Genomic DNA, 27,458 nt, shown 5'->3' with positions numbered 1-27,458 from the left:
TTCTACGTTAAGGAACAACTCCATGAAATACATATTACTAGTTCTACTGTAGATGATATTTGTAATATTTTAGGAATTAAGGCTACCACTACTATGGACTGTCCAAATGGAAATGCCTTACACTTAACAGCGTTGTGGGTAATTTTACTCTTTTTTAAAAGACAACATTTGTTTAAAATAATAACAACCATCTTAATGGCCTTGAATAACTTGATGCCTTTAAAATGTCATAGAAAGTGCCAATTAAAGTTTTATCCTAACTGTCTGTTGGCACTTCCCTGCCATCCGCCTGGGCCTGTGCTTCCCTCCTGTCTGACGGCTGTGTTTTGGGACGGAAGTATGGCCACAGAGCAGCAAGTGCTCTGAGGAGCGGAGGACATTAAAGTGATTGTGAAAGTGAAATATCGTGACCCCAGGAGTAGTCGACCGATTAGCTTGCCTTTAATGCCTGACAAAAATCTGGAAGTGAAAGTCGTTTCACTGAACAAATCAATTTGAAAATACCCAGAGGGGGGAATATCGTCTGGAGTACTTTTTTGTTTTTTTAAAATGATCATCAAAAAAAAAAAAAAAAAAGGTATAAAGCCAATCTCTATTTCTACCACTGCAACTTGTGGAAATGGTGGGAGAGCAGGCCGAGGAAACATGGAAAACAAAAGCAAGATGGATGGGCACTGGGTGTAAATTTCAAGTGCCTGAGTATTGGAGCCTATCAAGGATGTGCTTGAATCAGGGGACTGTCTGAAAAATACTGAATTTTCAAGTGTCCTGATATTACAGCAAAAACAATAATGAATTCCGATTACATAATATACCTTAAAACAGCACCTTTGGCTTTCAGTTCTGTTTTATAGATTTGGGTAGAAGGTCCACAATAGTATAGATTATGTATTTGTATAAATAGTATATATTATGTATTCATGGTTAGGATGTATATAAATATTATACATCATATATATGTTATATTAGAGCATAGTAAATTCTATCATAAAGATTTTAGGAACAAATATTTGGGAAAATCTACGAGCGGGTAACATAATTCAGCCAGGCCAAGAGCCTATGTCTTGAATAAGACAGCTACGTGATTGCTGATGTAAGGGTCGTCAAGGAAACCCTTTGAATAATGATATTACTGAATTTTTCCCATTCTTGGATATATGGTCATAGTAGAGGTTTCAACTCCCTTGGAAACAGCCTTGGGTTTAAAGTTTGGGATATTACAGACTTTGAAACACTGACTAAACCTGTGACCTATGTAATTATGGTATGTAATTGCATGTCCTCCACTGTGACCCTGCAGCTGGAACTCCATTCAGAACACAAACCATGCTCCCTGCCTCCTCTCCCTCTCAGCTTCTTACTCAGGCACTGTCAAGCAAAATAGCCCAAGCTCAGAAAGACAAATGTTGCATATCTCATATGCAAAATTTAGATCGAAATGTGTATACCCACACGTAGAGGTCTAAAGGAGAAGAGGGGATAATGAGGAAAACCACCAAGCTTCACTCATAGGAAGAGTCTGGATTCAACTATATGTGCATGTAAGTATGTATGAGTGACACCTGACCAGAAGAAAAATGGTCAGTGGTAAACTATGACAGGGGCATGGGGCAGGGAAGAGAGAAAATAAGCATAAGCCAATATAGTGCTGTATACATATAAAATATTAAAGACAGCAGTGAGTCCCTGAAGTAGCTGCCTGCATGAGGACAATGCCTTGCATCTTGAACAATCAAAACAAAAACAAAATTTCCCTTTTCCCCTCAGCCCAGAACCACGGTACACTCCAAGCCATCTGTTAGCTCAAAATAATGAATTGCTATTCTCTCTTCAAGGATTATCCATTCAAAAACCTACCTGGCCCAGGAAACAAAACAAAAACAAGAAAAATGACGGCTAGTTTTGCAACTCCAATAAACAGCTTTCTGATATATCGTTCCACAAAACAACAGTCAAATAGTTATCATCATAACAAAGCTCACAGAGAGAGCTCTGGCCTTTTCAGACTTTGAGTTCTTAAAACGGCAAAAATTAAAGTCTTATATGATTTATTCAGCAGAAGTTGTGTGGGGGCTGCATTTGTTCTGACTCCTAGTTTGGCTATAAAAATGAACAAGAATAAAGACTTGGGCCTCCTGTTAATTTATTTTTTCATTTCACTGGTAATGGTTTTAGGAGAGGCGGCAGAGGTATCTGCAGCCTCCACTCTCTGTTATGAATTCTCCTAAATGAACCCTGTAATTGGATTTTCTCCCATTTTTTTCCCCTCTTGCAACATCATTGTCATACTTTGCCTGTCATAGTAAAATAAATCTAAGGAGGCGTAGCCGCTAATTACTAGCTTCTAACCAGCAGTCTTTATCTGTATCAAACAAGATAAGCTGCACAAGTCTGTGATTTTTAAAAAGAAAATCTTAGTGGCAGAAAACAGCCGCAGTCTCCTTCTTGCTTTGTGTTCCAAACGCCATTTGGAGATCCTGATCCTGGGTCATCATCACCATCCTAACTCCGACAGCCAGATGGATCCACTGGATGCTAAGAGATATGAATACAGGTAGCAATGAGAAGATTCCCCCAAATAGTTCAGACTGTACCCAACACAGCAAGACTTCAGACCCTACCTGAATGGAATGGAGAAGTTACCTCTCTTTCCTAGAAAGCAGGGAGATGGATTGCTGCTGAAGAGTCACATAGTCTACCCCTGCATTTGACAAGAGTTTCACTCCCTACATAGTGGTCATCTCTAATAATGCCCCTTAAAGTACTCCTTTAGCATAATGCCCACGCCAGCATTCTTGAGCCTCCTCCAATCCACCCTCAAGCCTTTACGTTATCTCCATCCTCTCTTGGCTGAACCTCCTGCATCAGTCTCCCTGCCTTCCCTCTGCTTGGCACTTCATCTTGGTTGTCCCATCCTTTGATTTACTTGGCATTTTTTTTTTCAGTCTTAGACTAGGACTGAAAATAGTAGATCTTCCTTTGGAGTAGATCTCCCTACCTTTGTAGCTCAGCAGAAAGCGACGGCTGATCAATCTCTTGATGTTCTGAAATCTTCTCAGAACTCTAGGACTTTTCTTACAGGAAGAAAGTGCAGTTGTCCATTCCCAGATACACTCCCAAAGGTTGGCTCCAGCCAACTTAATGAGTCAGTTATCGCACCCAATATCTCGAGGGAGACATGGCACACTAGAACACATACTATTATTATTCCAACTTGATAATCACATAGTCGAGTTTTGGAGAGGTCAAGTTATTTTGCTCAGGAACACAATGATCACATTTAAAATATTTCTGCCCACTTCTCACAGCTCTGCATTAAACCCTGCAGATAATAAACATGTGAGGATGCCAAGAAAAATAATTGATAAGGACTTCTGGAAGAGAATGTGACTGTAAATACTACAAGGGACCACATCAGATGTGGAGGTGGAGAACTTTCCCTCTGGTGTGCTGGACCACCTTGCTCCTGTAGGTGGTGAACGTGTAGAGCACCTGAGAGCTGAAAAATGAGTGGGTGGCTGCAAGGGAGATGGGTCTCCACAACTAGGCAACCAAGGACTCCTCAAATGTGAGATCTTAGAGAACAAAAGAGAAAAAAATGTGAGATCTTAGAGAAAAAAAAATCATTGCCCCTTCCCTAAATTCTGACCTGCTGCTAAAAAGTAGAGACTAACTTGTGTCATGATTGAATTATCCATTTGTTTTTGCTTATTTTCTCTTGCCATTTTTGTTTGTTTGTTTTTCTGCCCTGTTAGTTTGATAGGACAGTGACTCCAAACTCTTTCTCTAACTGTCATGACCTTAGCCAATTCTCCTGGACACATTGCAACGTCACTACCCAACCCTCACAATATGAGAGCTGAAGTTTCTCTTGAGTAAAAGTGATACATGAGTAGTATCTAGATCATTCTATACAGAGCCTAATTCTGGGTCAGTGGTTGCTTGGGGAATAAGTTCTCCAATTTTTTAAGTCCACAAAAATCAATGCAACTTGATAGGCAAGAATTCCATCAATGTTTTCCATGTTCATATTTCCATTATAAAATCAGTTCTCTGAACTGTACTCTAATTAGTGTGGACCCTGGAGGGCTTCACACTCCTTCTCTCTGATGCTAGACTGTAGGAGGTATTGATAAACAAGGCAATCAGTGATTTTTTTTTTTGCTTGAAAAATATAAGTTCCTTTACTTCAGACATATTTTGGAGTCTCTAGTCATAACTAGAAGGCATGCTAACCACAGTCTGGAAGAAATCTACAGTTTTGTACTTAACTCATCCGGAGTAATGCAACTTACTAAGAGGATTGTGAGTAGTACAAGTATCCTAGGATTTGGGGAATATAATCTATGGGATGCAAAATGCTGGGAGGATCCTAGAGATCTGAATTTTCTCACTGGTGGTAAGACAACTCCATCTGAAGAAAGTCAGCTTTGGAGACCCTCTTTCCATATCTGTTAATACAAGGAAGGAAGTCCCACCTAAATGTAAAATTCTATAATTCATGCCTAGATTATGCCCACAAGAAAACATCACCCTTCTCTACCCGTACTTGAATGAGTTATCGAAAGTGTTCATCGTGTTTGTCAGGATGATGAGAGGGAGCCCGCACCTTCTATGACTTCTATCTTGTCAGCCTGGGATGGTCCAGGAGTTCTTCTGGAGGAAAATTAGTAGGATTATTTCCTGAGTCAGATAATATTTTACAACAGAATTCATCTGTTTCTCTCCCAGAGGAAAGGAGATAGGACTGACGATGTCATTATTTCCCCAACTTAACCCTCAAAGGCTGAGTCAGCTATGGTCAGTGGAGGTGAAAAGGTCCTGCAGTCTACTGAGCAGTAGGGCAGGGGTGTTTTCCTGGCTGGAACTTCTGCTTAGCTCTAGTGTGTGTGTTTCCCACTCAGAGGAAGAGGCAAGGACTGTGGATGAAGCACAATAGAAATGTTCTCACACAATCCTATCTTTCAAATTGAAAATCATCAGCTACCCAGAAATACTTTAAACCATCCATAGATCAAAATAGCTCCATAATGCCTGTAAGCCTATCCTGGAGAAATTATGCGGCTATCCTGAAATATTTGAGCATATTCTTGCTGATAAATGATAGAAAACTCTAGAAGCATGTTTTCAAAAATACACACACAAAAATAAATCCCTAATTCAGATCCACTGTGATTTGAGTAATTGGTTCAATTCAAACTCAGTGAAGGGCTGGTTATTCTCCCTGTTTTTTAAAATGAACATAAATTCAATGGGTTTTGAAGCATACACAGAGACCTAAATAAGGAGTCCTTTCAGGGGTAATTATAAACCATGAGACTTTCTTGGAGGCTTCCAGTGGAAAGTTCCGCATCGTGCTTTGCTGAGTGAATTTTCGCCATTAGGGTTTCGCCAGACAGCAGTTGACTAAAGACCTGGATATTTAGCATTTGGATTTTGTTTATATTCAATGATAATGCAATTTCTAAAGTAAGCCTATTGTCATCGGCTGTCATTTGTGATGGCTAGTTCACTGACCTTGCTCTTACTACATTCAGAAATCACTCATCCACAGCAGCCCGGGTTCTCAACCAAATTGGCCCTGTCCCAGAATGACCCTCCATGGAATACACAATCAGCAAAAAGTTAATATAAATAATTCATATCAAGAACATTTGCTTTATAATAAAGTGACTAGGTCATAAACATGTAAAAAGGATGAGATTTAATGGAAGGCCAGGAGTCCATAATTACTATCAATATAAGACATAAAGCAATGTAGGAGACTGCATTTGTCTTTCTAGTGTCTCTAAGTCTGTATTCTTGCCTATATGAAATGATGCTGAGGAGTATAATGGTGCTTACTGATGCCGTAGGGCTATTACAAGGATGTAGTTAAATTCCTATAGAGGACGTATTAGAACATTAGATCCATATGTCAAATTATATGTTGTTTTATGTTTAGTTTTTATTCTGATGGGACTAATAATAACTCTCCGTGATAAAGTTAGTTATGCTGTGTTGAATTCTGCATAAATCCAACAAAATTTCTGGAGAAAAATATAATTTTAGCATTTTGTTGATATATGATTATTATATAGTGTTATGGTTCTTATAGACAACTTCTTCCAACTATAGTATCAAACTTGAACACATCCACCCTCTCACACCCCTCCATTCAGTTTTCTACCCTTTTGCCCCTGGCACCAGTCTCCTCCATTCCTTTATGTTCCTCCTATTTCTCTGCCAAGTATACACACGTGAATGTACATATTATAGATCCATATAAGAAACATACAAATGTGCATACATAAACACTTATGTGTCTATAAAGAACTTTAGGCCCTATAGTGAGAGAAAGCATGCGGTATATGTCTTTATGTGTCTGACTTATTCTGTGTACTATGGTGACCCCCAGCTATGTGGATCTTCCAGCAAATGGCATCATTTCATCCTTTGAGAGAGAATGTCCGATTACATGCATACGCTAAGCTTTCTGTGACTGTCTGTCTGCTCATGAACACCCAGTCTGGTCTCATGACTTGACTATTGTGGATTGTGTTACAGTAATTACACTCCACATCCTTCCCCAGAATCCATTGTTGTTCGTTGAGAAAACATAATTCTGAAGTCTACTGCCTCTGCTAGAATAATTAGAATTGGAGTCATGAACAAATGGCTGCTTTGAAGCATGCCCGTATGTATTATCATGACTTTCACTGAATTTCTATTTAGACACCAAAACCCTTATGACATTTTATATACAATTTAAATAATTCTCATAAATATATTAGATACTACCTTCATAATTTTATAACTATCAAAGCTGAGACAAAGTTTGGCTACAAAGTTTTTCCTGAGGCTGGTGGCACACACCTTTCATCTAGCATTCCCAAGGCAGAGGGATGTGGATCTCTTGAAATTTGAGGCACACTGGGTTTAAATAGTGAGTTCTATGCCAACTGGGGCCATACAGACAGACCCTGTCTCAAAAAAATACAAGAGCAAAACAAAAACCACTCACCTGGAATCACACAGTAGAAAGTAATGAATGGAGGACTTAGAGGTCTTCCATCTGAATCCAGAGACCACATGTGTATGCTCCGAGCTCCTGCTTCACATAGATAGAAAACTCCATATTTGCGTTTTTGAGCTTGCAGCTTCCATTTTCCGCTGATGGACAAGTCATTATTAAATGCTTTGCGATCTCTAAGGAAAAACACTCAAGTTTAGGGAAGGGGAATCATTTTGTTCAATAAATATTACCTTTAACATAACATATGTTCTAGCTCTCTGATTATAATTTAACCTCTTATCCCAATCCAAAGCCCACAATTGACTATGGCATGTAGAAAGTCTTCATACAGGTTTGGATGTAGGCAACACAGGATTCAACTGAAATGAGATTTTCTGCCACTCTGAGCTAGCACTTGATAGTTGTGCTTCAATGTCTAACTACCCCACACATTTGAACAAGTCTCCCCTATTGAGCTGAAGGATCCCACCTAGTGAGGTTTTGTATACCATCTTCTGAGAATCATCTGTTTCTATCTTACCTTCAAAAGTTATCTCTCATTTTTTACATAAACATGGGGATCTCTGGACGATGTTAGATCAAGAACCGAAATCAGGTACAAGATGACATGATCTTGCATTGTGGGTGATGTGGGTAACCCTGAGGGTCTCGGGGAAATTCCTTGCTGAGATACAATGCAACAAGTTTAATGCATTAAAGGAAGTCCAGATCGATCTAGCTGTATAGCTGTATATTCTACAGCACCAGCACCAAGGCAGCCACAAAAACATAGCTCAGGATTTCTACTAAATGGTGAGATTCCAATTTTGTCATTATTTTACATTCTATGAACCTTAGTGTCTGTAAGCCTCTGAGAGTCTGCATGGGTTCAAGCAGAAAATGGAGGTAGTTGTGATATTTCTCTTCCCACACCTGCAATACTTTTGTGTGTATGGGTGCATGCATGTGTGTGTGTGTTTCTGTATTTTCAGTTACAGGAAGCACTCTAACACGCATTTGTCTTAAAAGACACACCATATGGGAGAAAGAATAAAGATCCAACCAAGTGCCATGGTGGAAAATGACTCTTCTCTCCATGTCCCCTCAGTCTGAGAGCCTTAATATTTGAGAAATATATATATATAAGAAAGTAGATCATAGCACATTCCCATCTAAAATCGTGTCCTCCTGCTAGGAGATCAGGGCCCTGGCAGGGATAATAACACAGCGATGGGAGTAAGACTTGATAGTCTCTCCATCTCAGGCTTAGTCTGTAGATGGCTGAGCTGGCAGATTGGATGCTTGGAACTCTGAGCACTTGGAAGCTTGCCACACGGAGGAAGCATTTTCTCCCTGCCCATTGTTCTTTCATAGGTGGGGGCCCTAGGCTTGGGATCACAAACTTTCCAAGCCCCCCCATCCCTAGAGGACCAGTAACCCTATTTTATTGGCTAATTGTTTATATTTGTTGAAACTTGGAAGAAGGCCTTAGACGTAGCTCAGTTTTTTTTTTTTTTCCTCTTCAGTAGGTTCTGTTTCCTTCTTAAGCCTCATTCACTCTGGGAAGAGCAATTTCCCTCTGAGTCACTGTAATTGTAGAATAATCTTAGCTTGTCCTGTCTGGGATGGTTAAATATCAGCAGTGGAAAAGGACTCTACCAATATGAGATATTGTCACGTTATTAAGTACTAATAATAGATTGTATAAAATGCAGTGGCCCTGGGCAGTAAATCAGGATGATTCTTTCTTCACATCTACACATAGAAATGTATGTATGATTCTAATTCAGAGATCAATAACTGTGTCCTATAAAAGGCTTTGTGGCTAAGTGACCTTGGTATTCTACTCAGCTTTGTGATAGCATGAAACAATCATAAATAAAACATAAGAGAATGAACAAGCTTGTGCCTGTGTTCCAATGAAACTTTATTTATGAGCACCTAATATATAATTTCATATATATGAAATTATATTAAATATTATTTGGGGGACAATATAACCCAGGCTGGCCTTGAACTTATAATTCTCCAGCCTTTAACTCCCAACTCAAGATATTTCACCGTTGTGCCACCACAGCTGGCTTAGATTTCATATGAAACATGTATTTTTATATATTATTAAATAATTTCTCCTTTTTAGGGGCCATGTGAAGAGACGTAGACTGAACATGTCTTGTGGGTCGCTCATCTACAAGATAATTGTGGAGAAGCATACTCACCTCATAAAAAAAAAATTAGTACTGATTGAACCCTTTTAGTATCAGTAAATTATATGAGTGCTCGGGTTCATGGAGCTGCAGGATTATGGATGAGTGCATGAAAGGAAGGAAGAATAAAGAAGAAACTAAAATGTTTTCTGAAGTTGCTCTACTATCTGCACAATGATTTCTTGGTAAACTATCTGGAAACATTATCCTTAATTTTCACTTGTAAAATTTGGGTCATAGTTGAGCATGGATTGTTCAGCAGTGCTTCAAGAGGCTGCTGGGGCTTTTCTGAGATTAGCATCAGGACCAAAGAGATGGGACATGAGCCATAATTGTTAATGGAAGCAATTGCTTGCTTCTGCTATTCTGCATGGCAAACAGAGAGATGAATCCATATATATATATATATATATATATATATATATATATATATATATATATATATATATATGGGTGGTTTGGAGAGAGAGAGAGAGAGAGAGAGAGAGAGAGAGAGGAGAGAGAGAGAGAGGTCTTATGTTTTCTGTGGTTTTGATGCAAGCCTTAATGATGAGGAGCATTTTCAGAGTCATCCACAGAAAGCTGCATCTTTTTTGTAACCTAGGAAACACCTTGGAATGAAGAGATTTCCTTCACACTACATCATACTGCGGAAGGCCAGTTACACAACTCTAACCACAGGCGGTTATGTGCTAATAACTACTGCTGAGTTTTTCTGGTGCCCAGAGGAGAAAGAGTCTCAGCAGCAGGTCTGAAAACTTTCAACATGTTACATCATCCATGCTCCCCATAGCCGCTTTCTTTTCAAAGAGTGAAATCCCTGGAAAAGCTAATGCAGAACATAAACCTGGTCATCTCACTCTCAATACATAGCAGGAAGAAGGTGTTAAGAAAAGTGAGTGTCCATTTGCAATCCTCCAGGCCTTCAAATTTTGAGCAATGCCAAAAAAAAAAAAAAAAAAAAGATGTAATGTAACCTGTAAAGCCATTTTTCATTCTGGTGGGGAATGGGATCCTAGAGTCACCATGTTGGGATAACCTGACATTGTCCAGCACTCTCTATAAAATCCTAGATCCTAGTACCTGTGGTCCTTCCCCACCATATCGCATCTGTGTGGCTGATCTACATCTTGGAATAGGCAGTCCAACTCCAATTTTCAGGTACCCCACTGATAATTATGGCAGTTTACAACATCAATAACCAAGGGAAGAACTGTGGCAATGTTGGTATGTTTGTAGAAACTGTGTCACTTCTGCTCTGGGGATTACCAAAAGGGTTGGGGGAGGGGCATGCTAAGGAAAGCCAAGATATGAAGATGAGTCATAAAGAGACAATCAGAAAGCCTGGTCCTGGGACACTCCTTTAATCAACACATTAAAAGGGAAAAAAAAATTCCGTATAGTGATGTCATTCAAGAGCAATCTCATGTGTCCCTCCTTGTTATTCATCATAGCTCACCTTTGACCTCTCATCAAGCTAGCTCTTATTTCCCATCCCTAAACCAAGCAGCTCTATTTCCTCTTTCCCAAGAAACACCCCTTTTAGAGGATACCTTCTTTGTATAGGTTTGCCTGCTGTTTCTGAAAAACAGGTGGATGGGTGGGGCTATTTATTCTAAAGGAGCTTTCTCTTTCTCCTGATCTTTAGTGTACTCCAAACACCAGGCAGGTATCTGCTGAAGTAGGCATAGTAGCTCACAGCTGTTGATAAATGCGAACCATTCATTCCATGGAAGTGTTAAATGTGTTTATCTGGATAGAGTTTTTATATCTTAGATTGAAGTGTAGTGTAAGGCAGGACTTGCATTTAATTTATTTTGTGTCCCTGGGATGTCCTTAAGCATTGTCCTCAAAGATGACCCTTCCAAGAGAATCTTCTGTATTTCTCTGCAACAAAGAGTAGCAACTTAAATCCTGCTTCCCCCAAACTCAATTCAGAAAGAGGTGTGATTGAGTTCATTGACATTAAGTGAGCATTAATGCCAACAATCACTCTTTCTAAAATACTGTACTTTAACCAAGAGAGTGGAGAAGCAAGTCAGAATGTCAGAAATTAATTCCTATCAGGGCTGGAAGTTCTGGCTACAGATTTTTTGACCTGACAGCCTTGCAAAGGCTCAAAGAATCTCCTCCCACCAAAGCTGGCCCAAAATAGCATAGCCAAGAGAGCTACTTAATACAGAAACTTGACAGTATATACCAGTGTGTATGTATGTATATATGTATGTATGCATGTATGTATGTTTATGTATATATTCATGTACATATACAGACTATATGTACATATATAATACATGTGAATTATACATACTGATTATGAATGGCAAAGAGAGTAGGTGACAAAATGTTGAAGATTATGATTAGAAAGGTACTTAAATCACACTGATAGATAATCAGAAATTATAATCCACATGGAATTTTTTCCATTTATTTATTTATTTATTTATTTATTTATTTATTTATTTATACACCTTTCATCCCAATTGTTGCCCCCGTCCTCCTCACACAGTCTGTACTGGCTGGTTTTGTATGCCAACTTGACACAGGCTGGAGTTATCACAGAGAAGGGAGTTTCAGTTGGGGAAGTGCCTCCATGAGATCCAGCTGTGGGGCATTTTCTCAATTAGTGATCAAGTAGGGAGGGCCCTTTGTGGGTGGTGCCATCCCTGGGCTGGAAGTCTTGGGTTCTAGAGCAGGCTGAGCAAGCCAGGGGAAGCAAGCCAGTAAGGAACATCCCTCCATGGCCTCTGCATCAGCTCTTGCTTCCTGAGCTGCTTGAGTTCCAGTCCTGACTTCCTTTGGTGATGAACAGCAATGTGGAAGTAAGCTAAATAAACCCTTTCCTCCCCAAATTGCTTCTTGGTCATGATGTTTGTGCAGGAAGAGAAACCCTGACTAAGACACAGTCCCTTCCCCTCTTCAGTTCTCTTTCTCATCTGAGAGGTTGGGTATCCCCCCAACCCTGGCATATCAAGTCTCTTCAGGGCTAGGCTCATCTTCTCCCTCTGAGGCCAGGAAAGGAAGCCTAGTTAGGGAACCAGATTCTACAGACAGGCAACAGCTTTAGGGACAGCCCCCTGATCCAGTTGTTGGAGGCAATCCACCTGGAATTTACTCAAATAATATCATGATCAAAGTTTATCTCATTGGTTGCATATTTAATTAGCAACATGATCAGTCAACTTGTGAACTGCAGCCTACTTATACTGCTAATATCAAAACAATTTAAGATAATTTTCTTACCCCAACAGCTCAGCCTTAATTATGCCACTAGATCCGGTGAGAACAGAAATGTTTGCAATTCCAGGAGCTGATATTTCACCAATAGGTTTCTGCCCATGATCTTAACATAGGCAAAAATGTGTTTAAAATGTTCTCTAGCCTAAAAAGTCATGGAAAAGGACCCTGTGAGGGAAAAGCAATCAGTAATTCATAAATCAATGTATGGTGTGTCTCTCTGTGGCTAAGAGTGAATGGTGTTCAGGTTAATGAGACCATTTGCCTTCATTATAGCAATAGGTATTTCAGAGTGTTAACCTTGCTTGGGTCACCGCTACTAAAGAATACAGAATATTTTAATTAACTCATTAAATACACAAATGATTAGCAGCAGAAAAAAAACAGGCATTAAATGAATCTTAATACAAAAAGTGCTAGATCCTAGTAGAGAATTGATTTTTCTTCTCCTTTGACATAAACATATAGTTATTAGTATCTATCTTTAAGAAAAGACATTAAAATGTCTTCAGAGAAAAATGCAATCATAACTGTATGCTTATTTCAATATATCCACACTTTATAACGGAGACAGACAGTTCCTCAAGTTTTAATTACACTCACTGATTAGCAAAGCTATTTCTGCCAGAATTCACCATTTACTACACGCTCCCCTCCTTTTCAGATTCATTTAGGAAGTAATTGTTTTTAGTAATCGTTTTATAGCTCAAGGTACTAAAGCTGGAAGAGTCTGCTGTCCCTCCCTCCCTCTGTAACAAAACAAAACAATTGGCAAAGCAAAGAAGAAAACCCAGGCTTTCTGGGAGGCAGTACCATCTTGACATCTGCCAGGAAGCAGATTTTGCCTTGGGAGCCATTCTTGGTGTCCTTATGTCCACTCAGAAGGGTGGTTTCTTGTTAGTGGGTCCACTTGCACATGGAAAACCAAGGTCATAGTTATCAGAGGAAAAGAAAGTTCAGACTTTAACCTGGCCCACCATGCTCTGAGACTCTTCCTCAGAGAGAAGGCTGTGCCTCTGTAAGGGATCCCAGGGGCTGGAATCGACAGGCACACAGATGCCTTCAAGGACCATGACACCAGGGTAACATAGAATAAATATCAGATGTGGCCACGTTTTTCTTAGGGAACAGCAACCCAGATTCCTGTAGATCCAGGGGAAGCAGCTTGTGCTAACAAGACTGTTGAAGTTGATGAAATGCCTATATCTATATTGCTTTAATGAGAGCAAATGACCCTTTAGTCTTTTTAAGTGGGAATAGCAAAAGTCCTGTTCACACAGAGTGCCTGTGAATCTCACACAGCAGGAAGTCGGGTCTGTTCTCGGCAGAAGGCTGTTAGACTGTATAGGGGAAGAACCTTCTGTCAGCACATAAGCTCTTGGATGCTGGCAACCACTCTGGATTTGGTAATTCAAATGGATTTGATAATTCAAACGCCCACAAAGACAGGTAGTGTCGGCAGTAGCCTCTTTCTTCTGATTGTATAAGATCTAAGAAGGATGTCGCAAAGCCCAGGGGAGAGTGTGTCACCTCTCCACACAAGGCATGCTGGGTATAGGTTAGAAGAAAAGGTAACTGCTATGCAGGGAATTTTCCACTGCAGCTGGCTCTCACCCCTGCACCATGGTTGGGTCACTCTAGGTTCTGTTGCTCTTTTGTCCCTCTGAATACACTGGTGCACACATGAACATAGAGAAAACCACAGAAAGGGTGTTCATGTTTGTGCAAAATTAAGACACAGTGGGTGTGAAATGTGCCTCAGGAGACACCAAGGATGGGAGTGTTGATGTGAAGGACACCGGAGGGGTCCAGAAGTTACACCTCACAGTACGGCCTCCATCTAAAACACCTCAGCCTGAGCGGGGGCAGGAATTCAGCCGAGAATGCTATAACACTTCATTCGTGGGCTTCATAGCCCTGCTCTGCGGATTTGAAAATCCCATTCCCAGGAGTCTCGCAAAACTTTCTCCCCGACTGATGTGTTGCAAGATGAGTCCCTCTGGCCAGGTTTGATGATCACTGAAATGTCAAAACAAAATAGCCTTATTTGCTTGTGTGTACATTATATATGTGCACAAGTAGAGATCATCCTATAAACTTCTGAACATATTTAACACCGTGATTTTTAAATATCAGAAATATCGTGTGCACTAATGCATATTAATATCAATGGAAGAGTACTCAAACAGCAGCTGAGATCTTCAAATGTTCTCAATCTCCTTTAATGCTTAGGAAAGTTTTTTTTTTAATATTCTGAATTTGTATTCTAAGGGACATCATTTCATCAGTCGCCTTTGCGGATTGATGCGGTTGCTGTCAGCCATGCCGAGTGGTCCTGCTGAGACCAGTCAGACAGTAAACACGGGTGCTCTAATCACAGACTGACACTCCTTCAATTTAAAGTAATGCTCAAGGGCCTTCCCACACCTACATTGAAAACCCCCACTGCTTTCAGTCCTACCACTGGGCACTGTTCATCTTGGAGAAGACGGAAGAAAACAATGTCGTGGGAAACCCAGGACAACCCAGCCTGTACTGTTACTCCGAAAGAGAGGGGGCCGGGGGCATCTATAAGTCCCAAAGACTATGAGCAGTGACGAGATTCTTTCTGCTATTATAATGCAAATCAGAAACTGTTGTATTCTGACTTCAGAGAAAACTAAATAAAATAGCATTTATTTTGCACACCCTGGGATTGTGACTATTAATTATATAGCCAGCTCTGTGATTTCTGATATCATTTACAGCGTATAATTTAAAAGAAACCCCAGGAATACAAAATGATACTAAAATTACCGAGCTGCCCTTAGTGTGGGAATTTTGGGGGAATAATTTATTTCTAAAAAGGAAAACTGAACATCTTTTTAATATAAAGCAGTCTGCATTAATATCTCTTATGTCTTTTAAACCAAAGTTGTGTGTGTGTATAAATTCATGTGCTTGAATACATTCTTGGCGGATAGCCATAATGGCCTTGCCTGTGTTGTTTATTTCTGAGTAAGCACACAGAGTATGGATATTTTTTTCTAGACAAATCAACAAGACAATATAGAGTCACATATGACAAATATTTTTCTTAAGGATAGCCACAAGTAACATCAGCTAAGAAACTCATCTTTTAAACCTAATATTGGAATTTGGGACATACAAAACACACACACACGCACAGAGGAATTACTTTGTCATAGGGGAAATGCATGTTATCTGTAAAAGCAATTAATTCTGGTAAAATGAACTATCTCTGATCTTTCTTATGTGAAAATAAAAATAAAATAAATTGCCTCCAATAAAACAACAATAACACCACTTTAAACTCCAGTAGCAGCTTTTCTAAACAGATGTAAAAGAAATGATTTCATTTTGGCCATCATCCTTTTATCTGTCAAAGCTCAGTATAAAACTGAGAAGGGATGATGTTAGAAGACTAAAACGGTAAACTTTGTGTTCTGTGAAGAGTGTGTAGTCAGTAAGTGCTTGATGTGCAAACCTGAGGTCCTGAGTTCAAACCAGCACCTACATCAGTCGCTGGACATGGTAGTGTGGCGCTGTCCAGTTAGTCTGGCTTAGTGAGCAAATCCCAGGTCCATGTCTCAACAGACAAGGTTAATGTAACCTGAGAAGTTTACCTGAGCTGGGGCTCTGGAGAAAGAGACACAAGATTAACTTTGAGGGACGGATGATATACTTAGGGAAGAAGAGAGGATAACCATGAGGGTGGGATTGAGCCACATCCACCTACTGAGAAGGGGCCTACCAATGCTTTCTCATGTGTGGAGACAGACTATGCAGTCCATGACATTCTGGAAGGCGATCTCCAATGATGTTTCCATTTAAACACTTATACTCCAAATAATTGGCCATAGTTAAGCTAAGCAGCATTGGTTTACACCAGAATCACTCCAAAAACAACCTCGTAGCTGTGTATTTTGTTTATAGCTGTGAAACTTATACTTACGAATACTCATATACATATATACATGCATTGGCATTCCTTTGTACAGATAGGTTCCGCTGCATAAAACTCCAATGACTAGGATGAGAATCGCAGATTCACTACAAAGCCCTGGGTTATTATTGTATAAAACAAAGGTTCAGTTCCCTTCAACATAGCTCTCCACATGAGGTAGAGGTTTCCTTATGGCAAAACTGAGGCTCTGGCTCATCCAACATCAAGAGCACCTTGCTTTTGCCCAGTAAAGACAACTCAGCAACCCACTTGTCTTACAAAGCCTCTGCTTCCATTCCCGCTCAGGGGGAAAGATTTCCTGCTGAGCCTCTCCTAGTCCCAACATCCATGATGGATAATTATTGTGACCTTTTAAAAAAGTAGAAACTAGGCTGGCGAGAGGGCTCAGTGGGTAAGAGCAATGACTGCTCTTCCGAAGGTCCTGAGGTCGGATCCCAGCAACCACATGGTGGCTCGCAACCACCCTTAATGATATCTGACGCCCTCTTCTGGTGCATCTGAAGACAGTTACAGTGAATTACGCTGGAGCGAGTGGGGCGGAGCTAGTGGGCCCACCGTCCTAAGTTCAATTCCCAGCAGTTACCTGATGGCTCACAGCCATCTGTACAGCTACAGTGAACTCACTCATACACAAAAAATAAATAAATAAATCTTAAAAAAATAAATAAAAAATTAGAAACTAATAAATACATTTTCAGGGAGCAATCCAATCTCTACCTTTAGAAAGAAGAGAGTATGAACAACTGTTTACAAAGCAAAACAGACATATTCCCACACTGTCCGATTCATGTTTTCTTCTTTACTCTTGTCTATGGGCACAAGAGACTTTGAACAAGAGAGAGAGAGAGAGAGAGAGAGAGAGAGAGAGAGAGAGAGAGAGAGAGAGAGAGACTTTAAACTCTCTTTGTTTATTCAATTTGTTTATGCCATTGTCCCTTCACAATAAATATAGCAGTTTTGTTGACTTACAAAAAAACCTTTCTGTTTTCTTTGGGAGGAGGCAGGCCATAGACAGACCTTGAAACTGCCTTTGGATATGTATTCTCTTGTGAACACCATGGATTTTGGGACCTCGGTGGTCAAGAAAAGCAACCATCTTGAATTCCAATTTGCTACAATTAGAGGAATTCTCTTCTGTGTTGAACTCGTTTCTCCTTCTTTGTTCCATCAGTTGTGTGTGTGCGGGGGGGTGGGGCGTTGTGTCTTAGTGTCTCTATTGCTGCAATAAAACATCACGACCCAAAGCAACTTGTAGAGAAAAGGGCCTTATTTGTGCTTCTATCTCTCAGGTCACACTCCATCAATGAGAGAAGTCACAGCAGGAACCTACAGGCAGGTACTGAAGCAGAAGCCTTGAAGGAAACTGCTTACTGGCTTGTTCCTCACGACCTACTCAGCCTGTTCTCTTGTAGCACCCAGGATCATCAGCTGGAGGGTGTCACCACCCACACTGAGCTAGACCCTCTCACATTAATCATTAGTCAAGAAAATACCCACAGACCAATCTGGTGGGAGCATTTTTCTCAATTGAGAGTCCCTTCTCCCAGATGACTCTGGCATACATCAAATTGGCATAAAACTAACCAGCACATTGGTTATGCTGGTCAGGGATGCTCTCAGATTCTTGCTTACTTAGTAAAACCTGTACTTTGTCTTTCTACTTGACTGATAATTTAGACCTGCATGGAATTTTACATAGATTTTTTTTTCTCTTTTAACTTTAAAGGGATACTCCATTCCCCTAGCTTACAGGGTTACCTTGATTCTTACTGTTTTGTGTGTGACTTGTCCTGCCATCTAGAAGCTTTGAGAATCATCCCTTTGTAACCCAGTTCTGAAATTCTGCCCTACAGGAGTCTATTTTCATTCATTGTTTATGTTTCTGGTGAGCTCTTTCAATCTAAAAATTCGTGGCCTTCGGTCTGGGGAAATGTCTTAAAAAATTGCCTTCTTGATGATTTCCTGTACTCAATTTTCTCTGTTCTTGCTCTTTTTGAACTTCTATTACTGTGCATTAAATTTGTTCAGACTTTTTCCCAAGCTTCTTATCTCCTCTGATCTATTTTTTTTATCTTTGTTTTACTTTATTCTTTTGTGTTTTCTGAATGACACCCCTGTAGATTCCTATCCTTGGCTCATGGGTACAGTATTTCCCTAAACTTTCTCGATATTTATGATAAGCTTTGGGAGATTTCTTTTTCATCAGTGGTTTCTTTGCCTGCCGCATTGTTTTTCTGTGAATTCTAGTTTTATCTTCTTCTATCATTGACGTCTTTCCAGGTTGAAATGTCTGAATACATGTGTGATGCTGGTCAAGACTGTACTTCGCAGTGGTGATCTATCTATCTATCTATCTATCTATCTATCTATCTATCTATCTATCTATCTATCTACCTATCTATCTCTATATATATATAAGAGAGATAGATAGATAGATAGATAGATAGATAGATAGATAGATAGATAGATAAGCTGTTCACCAGAGTCCTTATGGCACTCTGTGCTTGTCTCTTAGCCTATACCCTTTCCAAGGGAGAATCCTCTTCCTTCTTCATGAATGATATCAGCCTGTGTGGACATCTAAAACCATAGTGTTTTAATGAGTATCTTAGTTTGCTTTCTATTGCTTTAATAAAGCACCATGACTGAAAGAAACTTAGAGAGAAAGGGGTTTATTTCAGATTATACCCATAGGCCATCATGAAGAGAAATCCAAGAGGGAAACTGGATGCAAGACCTGAAGGAATGCTTGTCACTGGATTGCTCCCCATGGCTTGCTCAGCTTGCTTCCCTATAATTAATACACACCATCTATCTAGAGTAGCAGTTACCACCAAGGGCATTCAAGAAAATGATCCCAATGATTCGCCCGCAGACCCGTCTGATAGACACATTTGCTCAATTGAGGTTTCCTCTTTCCAAATGGCCTGAGTGTGAGTTGAGCTGACAAAAAACCAACCAGGATAACAAACAGGCTCTCACCCTTTTGCCAGTGATGTTAACATCATCTCCATTTGGGACCCCGGTGATCTAAATGTTTATGTCTTCCCCCTTCCTGGTTTTCTCACTATGTTGTAAAATCCATTTGAATTTTGTTTTTAAATTATTATTATTATTATTGGTGTGTGACTTTTGCTAGGGAAAAAAAACCAAGTGTCTATTGACTCCATAAGAGAACCAGTGGCAGACCAAACTAATGATTATATGTAAGTTTATCTTAGTGAAACTAAGAGTGTAATATAGGTTTTATGTCAGCCTAATATAAGCTAGAGTCATCCAAGGGGAGAGAAACTTAATTTGGAAAATGACTTGAAAGATTCAACTGTATGCAAACTCTAAGGGTATTTCCTTAATTAATGATTGATGTGGGAGGGCCCTGCCCATTATCGGTGGGGTCACCTCTGTGCTTGTGGTCTGAGGTTCTATAAGAGACCAGGCTAAACAAACCACAAAGAACAAGTCAGATAGAAGCAGTCCTCCATGGCCTATGCATCAGTTCCTACTTTAAGTTCCTGCCTCAAGTTTCTACCCTAATTTCCCTTCATAATAAAATATGGTTGAGACATGGAAACTGAAATAAGCCTCTTTCTCCCCAAGTTGCTTTTGGTCATAGTATTTCATCACAATAGAATGCCTAAGGCATGTGGCAATTTACAGGAGCATAAATGAGGGGTTCTTCCTTAAACATGAATGACTCAAGACACTTAACATCACTGGACATGCCCAACATGAATGTCCTCTTAAGAGAGCACCCATAAAGCTTCCTGTACAACTCAGTGAATTAGGGTTCCTCTCTCCAACAATTGCTTATTGTTTGTCTAATCCTGGGGAGAGGCCTTGCTAATCCCCTAAATTTCAGGAGATTCCTGAGACTTGTGAATTTTACTTCCTGTGTACTGTTAGCCTTAATGGGCTTCTCTCTATGAGGAAAAATTTCAATTTAGAAGCCTTTGCTACACAACAACTGTTAATTTTTAAAGTTAGCACGCAAACTGTTGAGCTTTCTAATAACACACATATATATCTGTATATGCATGTATATGCATTTGTCAGTCTCTTTGCTCTTACTCATCCTCCCTGCCTTCTGCTGCCTCCCCTCATCCACTCGTACACCAAATACTACTCACTGGCCAGAGAGGTCATGGACTCAACACTCAGATATGGTAATGGACATGTGCTAGTATTCCTATACTTGTATAAAAACACCAAGTCTCATTGATATCCTAGAGTCTTTTAAGCCATAAAAGCTTCCCTTTTACAGATAAGCAACCTATCACTCTAAATGTCCAAATTTAAATATTTAAGATAAACTTCCACTTCCTTTCAGTATTCTTACAAAACAGCCTTTTCATTCTTTAAAAAAAGAATGATCTAGCCAAGCAGTGGTGGCATACACCTTTAGTCCCAACTCTTGGGAGTCAGAGGCAGGCGGATTTCTGAGTTCGAGGCCAGCCTGTTTTACAGAATGAGTTCCAGGACAGCCAGGGCTACATAGAGAAACCCTGTCTCAAAAAAACAAAAACAAAAAACAAAACAAAACAAAAAACACCACAAAAAAAAAGCAAAAAAGAAAACCGAATGATCTAGGAGAAGCATGATGAAATAGAAAAGCTAGCCGGAGTTCTTAGGAGTTCTCTTAAGTAAATGGCTGTGCTTGACACGACTGAACTCGTCATTGCCACAAACAGATATTCAGTTTTTATGACTTGGCCAGTTCTGCATGTTTTCATTTACTATTATCTTCCTTCTGTCTTTGGAATTTTCTATTACTGGTTTTCAATTTTTTTAATAGTATTTTCCAAACTATTTTTATCTTAGATTTCATCCCCAAGAGACAATTTAGGCAACTGATATTTAACAAACATTCAACCTTAGAGGAGACTGAGTGTGTGTGTGTGTGTGTGTGTGTGTGTGTGTGTGTGTATTTATGGAAAATATAGCATGAAAAAATATATAACTCACCTTCATAAATATGCTATGATTGCCCTATTTTCCCATGTAGTACACTTTAAATGTACATAAAATACAACATTTAAAAGGGGAAGCTCTTCCCCTGATTAAGTTCCCTCCAGCTGGTGCTCTGCCCTGACACTGACATCGTTAGGGATGATTAGCTGTCCATGACATCTGAGTTCACAGTACGTGCGTGTTACTGAATACAATGTCATTCTAAAGCTATTAATATCACTAACAGGTAGGATGCTGGATAGACTGGGGTTTGAACTCCTGCCGTTTATCTGCCAACGTCCCATTTTAAATGTAATCAGAGCAGACATGCCTTTGAAGCTGAAGGACATCAGGAATCGCCGGCATTTATTGAGCTTTCACTCCAGACTCTGCATAAGGAACAGGCATTATTATCATTTGTCATCTCTTCAACTCGGTGCAGTGCTTATGATTACTCTGCATATTTTACAAACAGGAAAATTGGATCTCCGATTAGCATTGTGCCTAAGGGCGCATAGCAGGAAAATAGTAGAAGCTAGGTTTCATGACTCCAGGGTTCATGCTCTGTTTTATTGTCCTCAATATTGGGTAGAATACTTTTCAAAATTTGTCCAAATGAACAAACACACTACACACCAAACCGAACCAGACCCAAAGTCTGTACAAGTCAATAAACTGCTACACAGCTAGAAAATGAGCATTCACAAGGGGAGCTGTGGAAGTTCACACTCAATTCTATACTTTCAGAATCTAATACATTTTATGTACTTGTTCACCATACCAAAAAAAAAAATCTATGATAGGATCAGAGCTAGAACAACTGATAGTTTTATATTCCATTTCATAACTTATATCTGTTACCTGTATCCATTTTATTTTTTATTTATTTGTAAGGGTTTTATAATAAAGTTTTAGTTTAAATTTTTAATTAAAAACTTAGTCTATTAAAACTTAAGGGAATAGTTAAAATGAGTTCCCTAAGTATTATCTTGTTAAGAAAAAAAGATGACCATACATGAGAAATATAGAAGTCAACCCAGGCACTCACACTGTCAGCCCAGTACTTGAAAGCTGAGGCAGAAGGATTTCCATAAGCTTGATGACAGCTGAGAGTTCCAGCCCAGTCTGTCTGGGATACAGAGTGAGACTTTGTGTAACAAAATAATGATAAGGAAGGGATGGAGCAAGCAAGGGAGGAAGGGAGGGAAGGAAGGAGGGAAGGAAGGAAGGGAGGAAGGAAGGATAGAAGAGAAGGCTGGACAGTCCATATTACAAATCCTGTAGCATTATGGATAGCACAACATAGTACTAGTAGAATCATTGCTTCAATCAAGAATGTGTTAATGGAGCTAGAGAGATGACTCTGAGGTCAATGCAGAGGACCAGAGTTTGTTTCCCAGCACTCACATTGAGCACTTCACACCTGCCTGTAACTCTAGCTCCAGGAGATCTGACATCCTCTTCTGGCTTCTGTGGGTATGAACATACACATAGCATACAATCACACAGACACACACACACACATGCTCACACACACACACACACACACACACACGCACATAAATAAAAATAAACCTATCTTAATGTGTTCATTAAAATAATGTTTCATGTAACAAGTTACTCTCAAAACTTAGTCTTAAAATAATAGCCACCATTTTTTATCACTGTTCCTGTGAACCAGGAACTTTGGATGGACATTGTTGGGTCATCGTGACTCTGGACCTGTACAAGCTGTGGCTATTAAGAATCAAGAATCACCAAGGGCCAATCCTTAATCCTTTTACCAAAAAGGAGAAGGTCTTTTGTCTGATGACTTTCTGGGAAGCCTCAGTGTCTAGAGGAGGAGAACCTCCCCACAGGGTATTTTCCAGGTCAAGGCATGGTAGGTCAGTTGTCAAAGGAGATGGTGTCCATTGTACATAGGCTTGTGTGTCTATGTATGTTGTGCTTGCTCTGGGTAAGACAGTGTTACTCCAGAAAGTATGAGGTTGAGGAGGGGAGGGATATTTATTCTAGAAACAAGAAAAGACTTGTAGGGAAGAAGAAAAGGAAGCCAGAGAAACCACTGCAAGGTTTGAATAGAGCGTTTGAATAGAGAGTTTTAGTAAGTGTGTGTTGTTTTAATGGATGGCGTCAACCGATTGCCCTGTATGTCCATTGTACCTTTTCTTTTTTTTCTTTTTTTTTTTTTTTTTTTTTTTTTTTTTTCTGAGACAGGATTTCTCCGTGCAGCCCTGGCTGTCCTGGAACTCACTCTGTAGACCAGGCTGGCCTCAAACTCAGAGATCCACCTGCCTCTGCCTCCCAAGTGCTGGGATTAAAGATGTGCGCCACCACCGCCCGGCAATCGCACCTTTTCTTAACACCCACAGAAACTATGACATAGACTTTAACTTGTTCCAGTCCATGTAAAAGATGCTGAATGATGTATCAAAGGGGACACAGACTGAAGCAAGGATGCCTGCAGGGATCCCACTGCATCTGAGGCACACAGTTCTCTCTTCTTCCTTCTAGCACTACAAAGTGCCTTTCTCTGTGAAGTTAGCTCATAGGTGATTTTCAGAGATTAATGTGGATGTTAATTTCATGGTGCCATCACAAAGACTCTAAGGGAAGATTAAGAACAAAATTCACAGGCTGGTGAGATGGCTCAGCGGGTAAGAGCACCGACTGCTCTTCCAAAGTTCGTGAGTTCAAATCCCAGCAACCACATGGTGGCTCACAACCACCCATAATGAAATCTGATGCCCTCTTCTGGTATATCTGAAGACAGCTACAGTGTACTAATTTATACTACTAATAATAAATAAATCTTTTAAAAAAAGAATAAAATTCATATCATGGGATATTTGAAAGGTGATTTTCAAGCTTAGGGAATCCAGGTAGCAATTAGCTAATAAGATACAAGCAAACATTCATTCCTCCATGCCCACCCCATTTTCTTCCTTTCCCTATTAAACCAAAACCAGAACTGCCAGTAATCTTTATTCTGACAGGAGCCAGACCGGGTAATCACATTTCTGTCAGTGTTACATTCTCATACTTCTCAAGTAACAATGGGTTAAATATTTTAAACTTGGTGAAGATAAAGAAACAGGTCCAGAACACAGTGCAAATTTGCCATCCAGGGGGAGCAATACACAAATTTTTTTCATATGTATGCTTGATTAAAACTGAAGGCTTTTCTTTTATTGGTGTCTGCTCTGTTTCCTGCTCCTTTGTGACTCATGCTTCTTAGAACATCTAGAACCTATTGTCAACAAAGCATCTATACATTAAAAATAAAATTAGTATCTTCCTCAAGTTCCGTCATCATGTTCAACTGTTTCAATTTGTGTTTGAAAATTGCAGGTAGAGTCCTGTCCCACATCACAGCAACCTTGGCAATGACTCTGTCATTCCCAATATCTACCTCTAGGTAGCTAAAGAATCTCAGCAAATTTTCAAGATTGATTTTGCACCTTCTCATTAACCAAGCAAGCTTTACAAATTGAAATTACACACATTACTCTGTAGCATAATAAAATTAGTGTAGAAATGACAAGAGGTTTCCTACAATCAATTTAGGGAGTTTGGTACATGAAGCAGGTTTTCTCCTTACTTTCCTGTTCTTTTCTGAGACATTATACCAGAGAGAAGAAACAAGTGTTGTTAGATAATCACCTGAAATATTTGACTATCAGAAGTCTTTAGAGTCAGGAATGAAATTCCTGGTTAGCCCTTGCTCAATTCCTCAAAGTTCTATCTCAGTTAGCACCTATCAATCAGATTTTCATTTCTTCTTTTACATAACAATTATCAAAAAGACAATTCAATAAAATAATCACCAAGGAATTTTAACTAAAAGGCAACATACCAGCAATTTCCTAAGGCTGCTTTTTTTTTTTTTTAATTCAACATTCTCCTATAAATCTGTGTAAACAGTACATAGCAGAGAGTTACTCAAGCCATGATGGCCTTGCCCCATTATCATACAGTCTTAAGAGCATAAAACAAAGACTATCATCACGGTAAAAAAGCCCTGTGAGCAGTATGCTCTTTAGAAGCTGCACTTCAGTATCTCAAGTACAGTGACTACAGGCACCATGGGCCAGGAAGATAGAAGAAACTGCTCATGATTCTGCTCTGTTGGTTCAGATCTGTTCAAAGAATGGTTGATTCCTCGGAACAGAATACCTTGACCATCAGAGTTTTTCTTTGTTATGAATTCCAAACACTACAAGATTGGGAACAAAGAGTTTGTTTAGTCACTCCATGTTTTGATTTCCCTCCCAATACTAGGAATGGTGCTTCCAGAATGCTAGCTATAACATCTACCAAGGACCTATTATTAGTCATGAGCATGTACATAACTAATAATACTGTTTGAATATAAGCCAAGGATGTTAGAGGACAACAAAGAGAATTTTAATACGATTTTTACTAACTGTCTAAGGCAAGGCATGAAACATTTGAGACTTGAGGTTTGGTAAAACATGCTTGGATCAATATCTGAACTTTTAAAAATCTCTTCTATGGTTAAAAAGCACAAACTATACAGATCATACTCTTGCCCAATGATGCAACACATATAAAACAGTTTCTTTTATGTCTATGAACACTGACATTTGAAAAGCCCTTTTTTCAATGATACAAAGAAATCGAGAAAGATGGAAGCTCAGGGACCATTGCTCCCAAAACAGTGATGTGCTCCAGTGATTAAAGCAAAAGAACTGAGCCAAAGGAGCAAACTCACGTACATACACTACAGTGGAGTGTTTGTCAAAGATGGCCTTTTCAGTGAATGAGGAAGAACATATGGCCCTCAGCAGCTGTCCATCTGGAAAAGAAAATAAAACTGTAGCTCCTTTCCTACTAAATGTAGAAATTTATCTAGATTAAAATTCTATGCTTAACTATAATATCATTAAAAGGAAACCAAGGAGACATGACTCGCAAGATCATAAACGAAGACTGCTATTTTTTAAAAGAAGAGTTCTAGATCTCTGAAGTCACAAAGAACAGACTTGACCATGTGAAACTGTAAACCTCCAACATGAAATATTACAGACTGGAAAGAAAAACCTTGGCAGTATGTAATGGAAGGTGGGATCTTAATCAGACCTGCAGTGAGGGACTGACTAGACAACCTAAAGGATCAGACCACATATAAAAATAGAACCCTGACCTGTAACACACAGCAACCAGCCTAAGAAGCTAGCCAAGGCCACGTAGCAACCCTATCCTAGAAGCCACAACTTGATAAGCAGCTCACATACTGGTTTAAAACTAACCAGAGCAAACCAAATATGTACCCATGATGCATGACAAAAGATGCCCTAGTTCTAGTGAGGCCACCCACAACTTCTCCATGGCAACAGCCTCCAACAAGGCACAACTGAGCCTTCCCATTTCCCCACTGAAAACCTTTTTGTCTTGCATCACCCTGTTTGTCAAATGAAAATCATGGTACCCAGTCCCTCACTACAGCAAATTCTGGATAAGCAGACATATTTGTTCTCAGTTAAGCATCATGTGCTAGTTTCCACAATGTTCAATCTATTCATAAAGCAAGGATTAGAGAGATGTATTCTGATGACACACACAGACTAGGAATGGGAGGTGAGAGATGACCAATATCAAGGTACAGACTGGTTCCTTGTCTTTCCTAAAGACACATATATTGTTTTAAAAAATGGCCCAAGGACTTGTGTGTGTGTGTGTGTGTGTGTGTGTGTGTGTGTGTGTTCCCCCGAACTCAATTGCTTGATGCACTCAATTCTTTGTCATGTCATGAGCTGGAATAGTCAGTGCCTGTTTTAAAAACAAGAAAGCTAACGAGGAGAGGTATGAAGGTAGTTTTGCTTTTATGTATTTCCAAATATACCAGACTACAGCCCTCGCTGATTCAGAACAGCCACAGTTATTCTACAAGCATTTGAAAGACCTTCCCTCAGAACCTAATGAGTGAGGAAGGGCAGCAGAGTCCACACTGTTGGAGAAACTCTCAGGCAGGGAAAGTTCAACATCCCCCCCACTCCCACCCCCGAGAACCACAAGTTTGGCAAAAGTGATGTGCAGATCCTATGATGGACAGTGCTAGTGCTCTGATACAGACATGTTTCAT

At 39.7% G+C, this 27,458-nt stretch overlaps 1 protein-coding gene across 12 annotated transcripts in view; it reads right to left on the bottom strand.

The window, feature by feature from the left end:
- Window positions 1-2,338: 2,338 nt before the first annotated feature.
- Prrc1 (proline rich coiled-coil 1) overlaps window positions 2,339-27,458 on the bottom strand; it is a 110,313-nt gene continuing 85,193 nt past the window's right edge. For 5 of the 12 annotated variants that reach the window (XR_004117294.1, XR_004117289.1, XR_004117296.1 and 2 more), the window contains 2 exons: window positions 2,999-7,188; window positions 2,339-2,535 (listed from right to left, as the gene is read on the bottom strand). Coding sequence is in view for 1 of the 12 variants with exons in the window: in XM_031365733.1 (XP_031221593.1) it covers window positions 14,348-14,457 (110 nt within the window). In the remaining 11 variants the exon portion in view is untranslated. Of the gene's footprint in view, window positions 2,536-2,998; window positions 7,189-14,128; window positions 14,458-27,458 lie in introns of those variants that run through there. The other 7 variants (XR_004117298.1, XR_004117299.1, XR_004117290.1 and 4 more) reach the window with 6 other exon arrangements.

The sequence above is a fragment of the Mastomys coucha genome, unplaced genomic scaffold (genome assembly GCF_008632895.1).
Source record: "Mastomys coucha isolate ucsf_1 unplaced genomic scaffold, UCSF_Mcou_1 pScaffold13, whole genome shotgun sequence".
Taxonomy (NCBI): Eukaryota; Metazoa; Chordata; class Mammalia; order Rodentia; family Muridae; genus Mastomys; species Mastomys coucha.
The sequence above is the reverse complement of the archived record's forward strand: the minus strand, read 5'-3'. Positions and strand labels throughout refer to the sequence as shown.